General features: G+C 48.6%; 1 protein-coding gene across 1 annotated transcript in view; it reads right to left on the bottom strand.

The window, feature by feature from the left end:
- Positions 1–12,500, bottom strand: part of kcnn3 (potassium intermediate/small conductance calcium-activated channel, subfamily N, member 3) — a gene marked incomplete at both ends in the record, with an annotated part of 40,897 nt that overhangs the window by 8,593 nt on the left and 19,804 nt on the right. The window contains 3 exons of the mRNA XM_084444538.1: positions 7,417–7,558; positions 7,987–8,108; positions 9,236–9,532. Of these exons, the coding sequence (XP_084300664.1) occupies positions 7,417–7,558; positions 7,987–8,108; positions 9,236–9,532 (561 nt within the window). The remainder of the gene's footprint in view (positions 1–7,416; positions 7,559–7,986; positions 8,109–9,235; positions 9,533–12,500) is intronic.

Genomic DNA, 12,500 nt, shown 5'->3' with positions numbered 1-12,500 from the left:
CTTCTGGAAATAAATTGGGATTAAGAATGTTTAATGAAAATGCCTGGGTGTGTCTCCTGCCTGCCTGTACATGGGTGTGTAGGAGAGAGAAAGAGAGAGAGAGAGAGACAGATAGAGAGAGAAAGAGAGAGAAATAACGAGAGAGATGAAGCAAGATAGATGGTGAAAGAGTGAGCCAGAAAGAGAGACAGGGATGTTTACAAACCATGCCTGGAACTATAAGTCACTTTGGCTGAATATAGCTTTAGATGAGACATCTAAAAGACATCAAAATGTCTTAGGAAAAGCCTGAATGCAGGTCTATAGTCTTATGCCCTCTATTTGTGTTTATGCCAGAACTATGAATAAAATATGATGAGAGCCAATTGAAAGCCCTTTGAGCATTCAAACGCATGTTGTGTGTGTATGTGTGTGTGTGTGTGTGTGTGTGTGTGCGTGTGTATGTGTCTGCATTGTTTTGTTAGTAAATGGGTGGGAGCTGTCGTTTACAGTTGGAAGCATTGAGGTCATTGACAACCTTAATGGTCTGCGGAGGTGCGTATGTATGTGTGTGTGTGTGTGTTTGTGTGTGTGTGTGTGTGTACATGCGTGTGCTCAAGTGCATGCATGTGTGTGTATCTGATTACTTTTGATCCTCCAGGATCTACACAGTGATTGCCAGAGCTAAACAAGTCTGTGTTCCAGCTGTGTGAGACTCCGTCATCCTATCTGTTTCCCCCTCTGCTTCCTCCCTGCTGCAGACCAGACTGAGTATCTCAAGGAAGGGATCTCCCATCATCTGTCCTCTCTCTTTTACCTCCGGGCCGTAGACACCACAGGTACAGCACCATTTATCTCTCTGCACACACACACACACACACACACACACACACACACACACACACACACACACACACACACACACACACACACACACACAAGGGAGAGAGAGAGAGGGAGAGGGATAAAGGAGAGAGGAGGGAGAGCAAGAGAGAGAGAGGAAGAGGGAAGGAGAGAGGGAAAAAGAAGGAGAGGGAAGGAGGGAGTGGGAAGTAGAGAGAGAGAGCGAGAGAGAGAGGGAAGTAGAGAGAGAGGGTGAAAGAGAGAGAGAGGCAAGCAGAGTGACATGCTTTTGTAATCTACTTTGGCATATAGTGAGCTCCCCCCTCTTACACCCCTCTCTCCAACTCCCACACACATACAATCAAACATACACAAAGACACATGAACGCTTGTGTGCACACACACACACACACACACACACACACACACACACACACACACACACACACACACACTCGCACTCGCAGTCGCACACGCACACGCACACGCACACGCACACGCACACGCACACACACACACTCACTGCCACCTGGCACTCCCCCACCTAGCCTAGGGCAATGGTTTATTCCAACACTGTTGGCCTTCGGTGTTGTCATAGTAACAAGGGCTAGAATTCTACCTATAGAAAGTCATTACAATGGACTCTCAAACAGAAAATCACATCCTAATCTCACTCACTCAATCCCCGCTCTTTAATCACACCCTGATCTCACTCCCTGTCTTCCCTCTTAAATCACATTCTGATCTCACTCCGTCTTCCCTCTTAAATCACATTCTGATCTCACTCCGTCTTCCCTCTTAAATCACATCCTGATCTCACTCACTCTGTCCTCCCTCTTAAATCACATCCTGATCTCACTCACTCTGTCCTCCCTCTTAAATCACATCCTGATCTCACTCCCTCTGTCCCCCCTCTTAAATCACATCCTGATCTCACTCCCTCTGTCCCCCCTCTTAAATCACATCCTGATCTCACTCCCTGTCTTCCCTCTTAAATCACATCCTGATCTCACTCCCTGTCTTCCCTCTTAAATCACATTCTGATCTCACTCCATCTTCCCTCTTAAATCACATCCTGATCTCACTCACTCTGTCCTCCCTCTTAAATCACATCCTGATCTCACTCCCCCTGTCCCCCCTCTTAAATCACATCCTGATCTCACTCCCCCTGTCCCCCCTCTTAAATCACATCCTGATCTCACTCACTCTGTCCTCCCTCTCACCCTCTGCTCTCCATCTCTTTCTCCTCCCGGCTCAACCTTTCAATCTCCTCCCGGCTCAACCTTTATTTGTCCATCCCTCTCTGCCCATCAGCACAAATGCAAACCTCTCAGACACAGAGGCCAGAGACAATTCGGAATGTGTTGTTCCCGTGTGTGTGTGTGTGTGTGTGTGTGTGTGTGTGTGTGTGTGAAAGAGAGATCGAAAAAGAGAGCAAAGCGTGAGAGTGAGAGAGAGAGTGTGGGAGTGTGCTGGAGTCAAATTGAGAGTATATGTCAAGTTCTTGGTTAGGAGTACATGTGGGATGCAGTCTGTTACAGCAGGGATGGGAGTATCTGTGTATCCATCCCCAACTGTGTGTGTGTGTGTGTGTGTGCGTGTGTGTGTTAGTGTTAGTGTTAGTGTATGCAGGAACAGACACGGTGACAAAGAGAAAGAGACGGAAAGAATAAAAGGAGGAGAGTGAGAGAAGTGAGTGAATGAATGAATGAATGAATGAATGAATGAATGAATGAATGAATGAATGAATGAATGAATGAAAGGACAGCGTAGACCTCGACCCATGAATGCATTTTGACAACCTGTAACTAGTATAGTGGCTATTTGTCTTAGACTAAACAATCAACAAAAAAGTAAACAAACTATAAACTAAAACAAACTCATAATAAAGCCACTGAGGCACCTAGGGGACGAATCTTACGGAGGGAGTGCAGTAATTGTTTCTGGGTGGTTTATTCACAACGAGCAGGCATACATACAGACAAAAATAAACTGTGCGACCTGCTGCCTCTCTTGCCCTGGTAAAAAGCCATGAACCCAGTAGGTGCCTGCCTACTCCTCATCTGACTACCCTTATATAGACTCCACCCATGTGCAGTGGTGCCCCCCAGAAGCCAATTAAACCAAAGTTTTCAAATCAATTGAAATAATAATAATCAAAATAGTTCAAACATAATATATTCGAATGTATCAGAAATTATATAGAAATAAATGTTTAGCCCAAAACAGTGAATAGCTGTAATACTCCGGCCCCTAATTGTGGAAAATATGAACTCACAATTACTTTTATTTCTAGGAAGCTATTCTCTGTTATATGTTCCTATAGCTAAATTCTTGATCTTCTTCTTGAAAGCTGCAAGAAAACAGAGAGAATGAAGACAGAATAGAAATAGATCAAGAACGAATAAATGTCTATGGCCCTATACTGTGGCCTCCAGCAGCAGGCAGATCTTCGTCACAGGCCTTTCCACTATGCTGGTTTTAGTTCGGAGGCTCACAGAGCGAACCAATCCTTTTGAGTCAGACTTGGTGCTTAACACTCGGCCCATCATCCAGGATCCTCTTGGAGCTGAGGCATCAGCAATGACGACAATATCTCCTGGAGAGAAGCTCCTCCTTGGCCTAACCCACTTCTGCCTTTACTGCATTACAAGTAAATATTCTGATGTCCATCTTTTCCAGAAGATCTCTGCCATATATTGTACCTGCTTCCACCTTCTTCTGACGTACAGATCTTTCTGCTCAAAAAGTCCCGGTGGTAAGATGGGGGCTGTAGGCGTATTAAAGCTCCATTTAATTCCATCATGAATCAAGGCATTCTGCCTTTTTGCATCATTTAAAGCAGCAAGGTTCTGCTTTAGCTCTTTGTTGGTTGCAACAAAATTTGTGCCATTGTCAGATCTCAAATTTGATACAGGACCTCTTCTGCAAATAAACCTCCTCACAGCGCTTATGCAAGAGTCCTTATGAAGGGAGTGTGCCACCTACAGATGTACTGCACGACTAGTCATACAGGTGAAAAGCACTCCATACCTTTTTAAAAGGCTTCTTCCTCTTTTGACCTCCAGTGGGCCAAAATAGTCAACTTCTACATCTGAGAAAGGAGCTTTGTCTGGCATAACCGTCTCCACAGGCAGGCCTGGCGGAAGGCTATTGGCTGCCCTAGGCAAAATAATGACAGTGCTCCCCCGACAAGTTGTTGGGCGAGGGGGAGCTATCGGACAATTCCGATTATGGGAAGACCAGGGGGGGAGGTGCCCGGCGCCCTAGGCAATTGCCTTGTATGCTAAGTGCATGCGCCACCCCTGTCTACAGGTAGATCTGCCATTTAATTATCCAATATTTCAGTCGTAGCCTGTGCAATATGTGATTCCTGCTGGCATGTCCCAGCTGCTGATGGACATGCTTAAGGATTAGCTGGGAATCATGCATGTCTTTTGAAAGGATAATAGGATGCTTGGTCTCTGATGGTAATGCAGACTTGTGCAAGTGTCCTCCAACTCTGAGAATGTCATTCTGCAGTACAGGATCCAGCTTATACAGATGACTGTCCTTGGAGACATTATCTGCGCCATGTTTCAAAGAGCTAATTTCACTGTTGAATTGGCTTTTCTGTACAAAACAAATGATTTCACAACCTTCTGCAACATCCTATTACTCTCAGTGATTTCAAGTTCTTTCCTCTTTGACAAGATTACCTTTTTAAGCTCAAGAAACCACGCAATAGATGTTCTAAGCCTTTTCCAGGATGAAAAGTAGTTGGTCGGTGGGACTCACTAGGTGCTTGACAATGGCATGCACTGTCTGCTCTTTTTCACTTTTCACCTCTGGGTCATCAGCTGGAATTGCACTTGGAGGTACTGGCCACTCACTTTCTGACAAACAGTAAATCTGGGCCTTTTATCCATTTCTCTTGTTTGAGAAATTCCTCAGATCTCATTCCACAAGATCCTTAATCTGCAGGATTATCCTTGGTCCCACATATCTCCACTGGTCAACATTTGTGGCTTCTCTAATAATAGAGACTCGGTTGGTGACAAAAGTATGGAAGGGTCTAGTCTAATTTGCGACATATTTGAGGACAGTAGTGCTATCGGTCCAAAACAGTGACTTTTTCAATAATTTATCCATACAGACAGCAAGAACTGCCGCCGTAAGCTCCAGACGAGGAATGGTGATTGGCTTCAGGAGCACACAAGAAATGAAACATGCACAAAGTCACCATCATCCAGTCGCAGGTATGACACTGATAGCCAGCTTGACTAGCATCAGAAAAGTTATGGATTTGTGCTGTTACAATGGCTCCAAAACCCTGAGATTTAATGCAGCGATCTACCTTGAATTCGCTCATTCTTTGGAGGTCCCTCAACCAGTCAGACCAGTTTTTAGAGAGGGAAGGGGGAATTTGTTCATCCCACATCAGGTTCATTCTGCAGAGCTCCTGCAATAGCAACTTAGCAATCAGGGAAAAGGGGGCCACAAATTCTAATGGATCATACAGTGAGCTAACCACAGACAAAATGCCTCTCCTGGTCTCAGGCCACTCCTGTGCTGAAGCCCTAAAGATAAACTTATCAGATTCAACACACCATCTCAGTCCAAGTGTTCTTTCCATAGGAAGCTGGTCTTTGCCCATATCCAGTTCCTTCATCTCTCTTACTCTTGTGTCAACTGGAATCGACATCAATACCAAACGACTGTTTGTCACTCACTTTTCAAGACTGAATCCACCCTTTTCACAGAGTGCAGTGAAGTTCTTCACCAACTAAACTGCCTCTTCCTCTGAGGCTGTGGACATGAGGCAGTCATCCACATAAAAGTTATGGTTGACTGTGCTGATAACTTTGGGACGAAAATCATCTGCATTGTCCTATGCTGTTCTTCTCAACACATAATTGGAGCAACTTGGTGAGGAGATGGCTCCAAACAAATGTACCCTCATACGATACTCCATACAGTAGGTTCTCGGCCAGTGTTGCCATGAGGCCACCAAAGAAAGCGGAGAAAGTTCACATGCTAATCAGAGACCTGTACCTGATGAAACATGGAATGAATGTTGGCCATGATTGCGACAGGTTCTCTCCTGAACCGCATGAGGACCCCCACGAGAGTGTTAGTTAAGTCTGGGCCCTGCAAAAGCTGGAGATTCAGGGATGTGCCTTTAAAGGTGGCTCCACAGTCAAAGACAACCCTTAAAGGGCAATGCTCGTTTTTGACAACCTGGACCTTATTTACGACATATTATAAGACGTTTGACTCACCGAGATCACTTTGGTGTAGTTCGGAGGCCGGTAGAAGACATTTAAAATCCAGCGCGAGCCAGTATATCCATGTAATGGCAGTGATCGGGGCACCGAGAATGCAGTTTCTCAAAATCTATTTTCGGCCGCTAAACGGTTGTTTTCATCAATCAGATTGAATGAATCGACAGTTGAGATTCCTCAACGCGAGGCATTGTTGTGGTTTTCAAATACGGGGTCTTTAGATTTATTTATTTATGATCTTTACACGCCTTTCCCCACTTGCTCCAGCACGCATGCGCACAGGCCAGCGCGCAGACTGGCTATTCTCCGGCTCACATTCTCTGCGCTACGATCGGATGGTTGCTGACGAATGACGACGACAATATTCTCGGCACCAACAACGATCATAGCGCAGAGAATGTGAGCCGGAGAATAGCCAGTCTGCGCGCTGGCCTGTGCGCATGCGTACAACTGTACATTAGACTATAAGCCATCGTCTTTTGTATGTCAAACCTTCTGGAATAAACATGCTTCTGCTGTCGCTCAAATCCCATGTTGGAGAGATTTATTTGGGATACATCAGAACCAAGAGACACTGGACTGTGTGGTATTGTGTGAGATTGGGGGCCGTCTTTTATTGAAATCAAAACACAACGCAGAGCTTAATAAGGACAATGATAAAAGACAACGAAAGTCAACAGAGAGATGAGGAGAAAATGTGATGAGATGGGCAGAAAGAGAGAGAGAGAGAGAGAGAGAGAGAGAGAGAGAAAGACCTTAAGCACCTGAGTGGAAAAGAGAAACAGCTGGGGGCGTGGACAGGAACAGAAGGACACCAGACAGAAATAAACACAAAGCCTGCAGAACGAGAACAGAACAGGACAGACGCAGACACTAGACCCTCAGGCAATGATCTAATCACACGCGCACGCACACACACACACACACACACACACATGCACACACGCACACACGCACACACACACACACACACACACACACACACACACACACACACACACACACACACACACACACACAAACACACACACACGGGGGGGGGGGGTGGGGGGGGGGGGGCGAAAGCGAGGGCAAGAGAGAGAAAGAGAGAGATGGAAAGAGAGAAAGCGCAGATGCAAACCAAAAATCACACAAGGACAGAATGCTCGTGAAAATGCCAGAATGCTCCTTAATCCAGGGCCTAGTTGCTTAGAGAGGACAGGACAGCAGCCAGATAGAAAGAGAGGGGGATGGGGGGATGGGAGGGCAGAACAGACAGTGACACGGGGGTAGAGACAGACAGACAGACAGAGACGAGGAGGAAGGAAGGGAGGAAGGAAGGAGGACTAACCATGATGCCGGTGAGTAGGCACACTCCTTTGCCACAGTAGGTGTGAGGGACCATATCTCCATAGCCGATGGAGAGGAAGGTGATGGAGATGAGCCACATGGCTCCTAGGAAGTTACTGGTCACATCCTGGGCGTCATGGTACCTGGCAGAGTGGGAGGAGTTGAGGGACTCATGTCATGCCCCCAGAGCTAGGCCTAGAGAGCCACCTCTATAGGGAGCTGACAACTCACATGCTCGTCCAGGCAGCTATAGATTTGCTCATCTCTCACACGCTTGTACCATCCAGGCAGCTATAGATCTGCTCACCTCTCACACGCTCGTACCGTCCCGGCATCTATAGATCTGCTCACCTCTCACACGCTCGTACCGTCCCGGCATCTATAGATCTGCTCACCTCTCACACGCTCGTACCATCCAGGCAGCTATAGATCTGCTCACCTCTCACACGCTCGTACCATCCAGGCTGCTATAGATCTGCTCACCTCTCACACGCTCGTACCGTCCAGGCAGCTATAGATCTGCTCACCTCTCACACACTCGTACCATCCAGGCAGCTATAGATCTGCTCACCTTTCACACACTCGTACGGTCCAGGCAGCAATGATCCACAGTGAGATGCTGAAGACCAGCAGCACCGTTCCAGGGCAGATGGTCATCAAAGTCTTCATCACGAACCTTGTGTTAAAGTGCACCTAGAACACACACACAAACATAGTTGCAGCATGTCATCAGCAAACAAATACCCCCCCTCTGCAGGGCAGCAAAGAGTTGGGGGAGGCAAATCGATGTGTGATTTCAGCCGGACAACTGGCTGCATACAGTAACAGGCAGACCAAGAACAGCTAATAAATGATGGATCTCTCACCCACGCAACAGCAGCTGAACCCTCGCGGGGTTAACTCTTGATAAATGACTTGTCATCTTAATCGAACCCACAGTGGTCGCAGATACGAGTCGTACCATCATAAACACCATGCATGAAACGCCACAGATTCACTCACAGCTCACCAAATTATTCTCCCTCTCCCTCTCTCTCTTCTACCGTACTTCCCTCCATCCTAACTCTCTATCAGCTCCACATACAGCATCCAGAGTGTCATCATCATAAATAGATGACACGGACCATGCCATCTACCTCACTTCCTCCCACCTGACGCCCTCTCCTCTGGCTGCACAGCTGATCTAATCACAACCGTTTTCGGAACGACTCGGCACTCTTGTCACACACAGTTTAGTCTCGCCGCTTATCGCTGGCAGCCAGTCCGTCTGCACGTTTCCACTTACTTCCCCCTCCGCCTCCATCTTTGAGGCGGAGCAGAGGGGGGGGACAGGAAGGAAGGAAGGAAGGAAGGAAGGAAGGAAGGAAGGAAGGAAGGAAGGAAGGAAGGAAGGAAGGAAGGAAGGAAGGAAGGAAGGAAGGAAGGAAGGACGGACGGACGGACGGACGGACGGACGGAAGGAAGGAAGGAAGGAAGGAAGGAAGGAAGGAAGGAAGGAAGGAAGGAAGGAAGGAAGGATGAGGCTGGAGAATAGACATGAGGGAAAGAGAGAGGGCACAGAGGCAGATACAGTAGATAAATAGATACTGTAGACAGACAGACAGACAGATAGATAGATAGATAGATAGATAGATAGATAGATAGATAGATAGACAGACAGATAGATAGATAGATAGATAGATAGATACTAGAAAATATAAGAAAAACACACAACTAATGTATACAATAAAAACACACACAATCTCACACAGACACACACACACACACACACAATCGCACACACCCACACACACACCGCGCTCGCTGGCCGGCCGTCCCACCTTGTTGAGGGCCCCGATGCTCCTGGAGGAGGCGTCGGTGAAGAGCTTGCTGTGCAGCAGCATGACCCGGGCGATGAGGTAGAGGCGCAGGAACATGGGCACGCTCAGCACCATGTCCAGGTCGGCCTCCGCCTGCGAGGGCGCGTAGGAGAAGGCCAGCCGCGCGCGCCACTGGAACTTGAAGTCGCCCGGCACCGGGTGCACCGCCGACACCAGCAGCTCCAGCGAGATCAGCAGCACCCGCTCCATCGTCATGGCGATGCGCCAGTCGTCCGCCCCGTTGTCGATGACGAACAGCTGGGGGGAGAGGGGGGTTGGGGGGTGTTGGGGCGGGGCGGGGGGTTAGTTACAGCAGCGATGAGCGTCAGTGGGGGCGGGTGGTCGAGGGGGGGTGACACCGGTCCGGTCCGGTCCGGTCGTGGTGATGGCGGTTCACGTGAGGAAGCAGAGAGAATGTGTGTGTGTGTGTGTGTGTGTGTGTGTGTGTGTGTGTGTGGGTTGCTGAAAGATTGCACCAATAACTCGCCTATGTTTTCAGTTTTAGCATCTAATCCACCGTCTGCGTGCGTCGTCTGGATCTACGAGCTCCCCTGGCACTACACTAGTCACGTCTTCTCTTGCTCTGCTCTCCTCTCGTTTCTGTCATGCAAACCCATATGTGCCAACTCATCTTCCACGCCAGGCCCTGGATTCGCTGCATCCACAATCATCCCGACCGCAACTCTACTCTGAGTGATCATTAAAGCTGCTTTTCTGGCATTGTTATGGAAACGTTCTAACGACAGTGGTCTTTTTTCTTTTTTTTCTACCCTCCTCTGTTGATGCTGTTTGTGTTTTTAATTGGTGTGCTTTCTGTTGACACTGTCGCCGAGGCCGTCGTTATGGGGTAGTGCTAAGAGCTTGTTTAATTATCTGAGGAGGAAGAGAGGGATAGAGAGGGGGTAGAGAGGAGCGGGAGGGAAGGAGAGAGAGATGGAGAGAGGAGAGATTAAGAAAGAAAGGCAGCAAGGGATGAAGAGAAAGAGAGGTGGATGAAGCACAGTAGAGAGATGAGAAAGGTATATGAACGGAAAAAAGAGAGAGAGAGCCGGGAAACGAGGCACAACCCCCGTGTACACACACGCGCACGCACGCACACACACACACACACACACACACACACACACACACACACACACACACACACACACACCTACGGATCTCAAAGTTGTAAATCCTGCATTTATTTCTGTTTCAATAGAAGCAATCATTCATGATAATTGTGTATTATGGTGTACAGTCGTCAATTTGCCTGTTGTGTATGCGGGTGTGTGCATGTGTTTGATTGTATGTGTGAGTCATTGTGTAGGCTATTATATTTCTCACACGTCTGAACTGAGGGTCAAATGCAATGCGAATTTCTGAAATGCTTGTCATTGTGTGAGTGTGTGTGTTTGTGTTTGTGTGCGTACGCGTGTCTGAGTTTGAGGAAGAGAGTATTTTTTGCAGACCCAACCTTGTCATGGTGACTGTTGCCAAGGCGACAACATCAAAGACCAGCCAAGCTTAATTAGGAACCCCAGTGAGAGAGAGAGAGAGAGAGAGAGAGAGAGAGAGAGAGAGAGAGAGGGGGGGGGGGGGGGGTACAGATGGAGAAAGGGAAGTGGGAGTCGTGTTTGAGTCAAAGAGAGAGGTTGTGTAACAGGCATGATTGTGTGTGTGTGTATGTGTGTGCATGAGTCAGAAGTTCATACTTGTGGAACATTTATTTTCTCTGCACACTGATCATAATTTGTCCTGTGTGTGATTGTGTGTGTGTGTGTGTGTGTGTGTGTGTGTGTGTGTGTGAAACTGTTGCTCCTTTATCCTTCTTTGACTCTCTCCTGCTCTCTCTCTTCCTACGTTCCTCACTCTCTCGCTCTCTTTCTCTCCCTCTCTGAAGCATGACATGCTGCCAAAACAGAACAGAGGTTATTCAGTCCCACACCACTGGAGGAAAGAACCATCCCTCCATCCCTCCATCCCTCCCTTCTCCCTCCCACACACTCCTCCCTCCCTCCATCCCTTCCCCCCCTCTGGTCTGTTCCTGGCTAAATCGCCACAAGGAAGGACTAAATAATTAAATTCCATTAGGAAGGTAATCTGTCAATGGGAGTGAATGAGTGAGTGCCACCGCTGCCCCAACATCAGAGAGGGAAGAGGGATGGAGAGAGAGAGAGAGAGAGAGAGAGGGAGGGAGGGAGAGAGAGAGAGCGAGAGAGGGAGGGAGAGAGAGAGAGAGAGAGAGAGAGAGGGAGGGAGAGAGAGAGAGAGGGAGAGAGAGAGGGAGGGAGGAGGAAGTGGGTGAACACCCATGCCCAAACACAACTTAAGAGAGAGAGAGAGTGAGAGAGAGAGAGAGAGAGAGAGAGAGAGAGAGAGAGAGAAATGTGGTCACAGGGAGAGGAGAAGGAAAGGAGGGAAGGTAAGGAAGGAAAGAAATCATGTTTGGAACAGAGAGCGTGGAAGGAAGGCCAGCGGGAGAGAGAATAGAGAAGGATGTGTGAGAACCAGAGATAGGTGAGGTCTTTAAGTGAAGGTGATGCCTCACGCTTTGCTATGATAGGACACCTAGCGACCAGCCACTACCACCCCCAAACTCGCCCCTCTATACCTCAGTCAGGGCCCTGCTGCTGGAAGGTAGCCCCCACCTCTCCCCTCCACCCCCTCCTCTCCATCCCCCTCTCCTATCCCCTCTCCTCTCCTCCTGTCCATCCCCCTCTCCTATCCCCTCTACCACCTCCTCTCCTCCTCTCCATCCCCCTCTCCTATCCCCTCTACCGTCTCCTCTCCTCCTCTCCATCCCCCTCTCCTATCCTCTCTACCGTCTCCTATCCTCCTCTCCATCCCCCTCTCCTATCCCCTCTACCGTCTCCTCTCCTCCTCTCCATCCCCCTCTCCTATCCCCTCTACCGTCTCCTCTCCTCCTCTCCATCCCCCTCTCCTATCCTCTCTACCGTCTCCTCTCCTCCTCTCCATCCCCCTCTCCTATCCTGTCTACCGTCTCCTCTCCCCCTCTCCATCCCCCTCTCCTATCCTCTCTACCGTCTCCTCTCCTCCTCTCCATCCCCCTCTTCTATCCCCTCTACCGTCTCCTCTCCTCTCCTCCTGTCCATCCCCCTCTCCTATCCTCTCTACCGTCTCCTCTTCTCCTCTCCACCCCCCTCTCCTATCCTCTCTACCGTCTCCTCTTCTCCTCTCCACCCCCCTCTCCTATCCTCTCTACCGTCTCCTCTCCTCCTCTCCA

This window comes from Borostomias antarcticus (genome assembly GCF_949987555.1).
Source record: "Borostomias antarcticus genome assembly, chromosome: 10".
Lineage (NCBI taxonomy): Eukaryota > Metazoa > Chordata > Actinopteri > Stomiiformes > Stomiidae > Borostomias > Borostomias antarcticus.
This window is presented reverse-complemented; position numbering and strand designations above follow the sequence as displayed.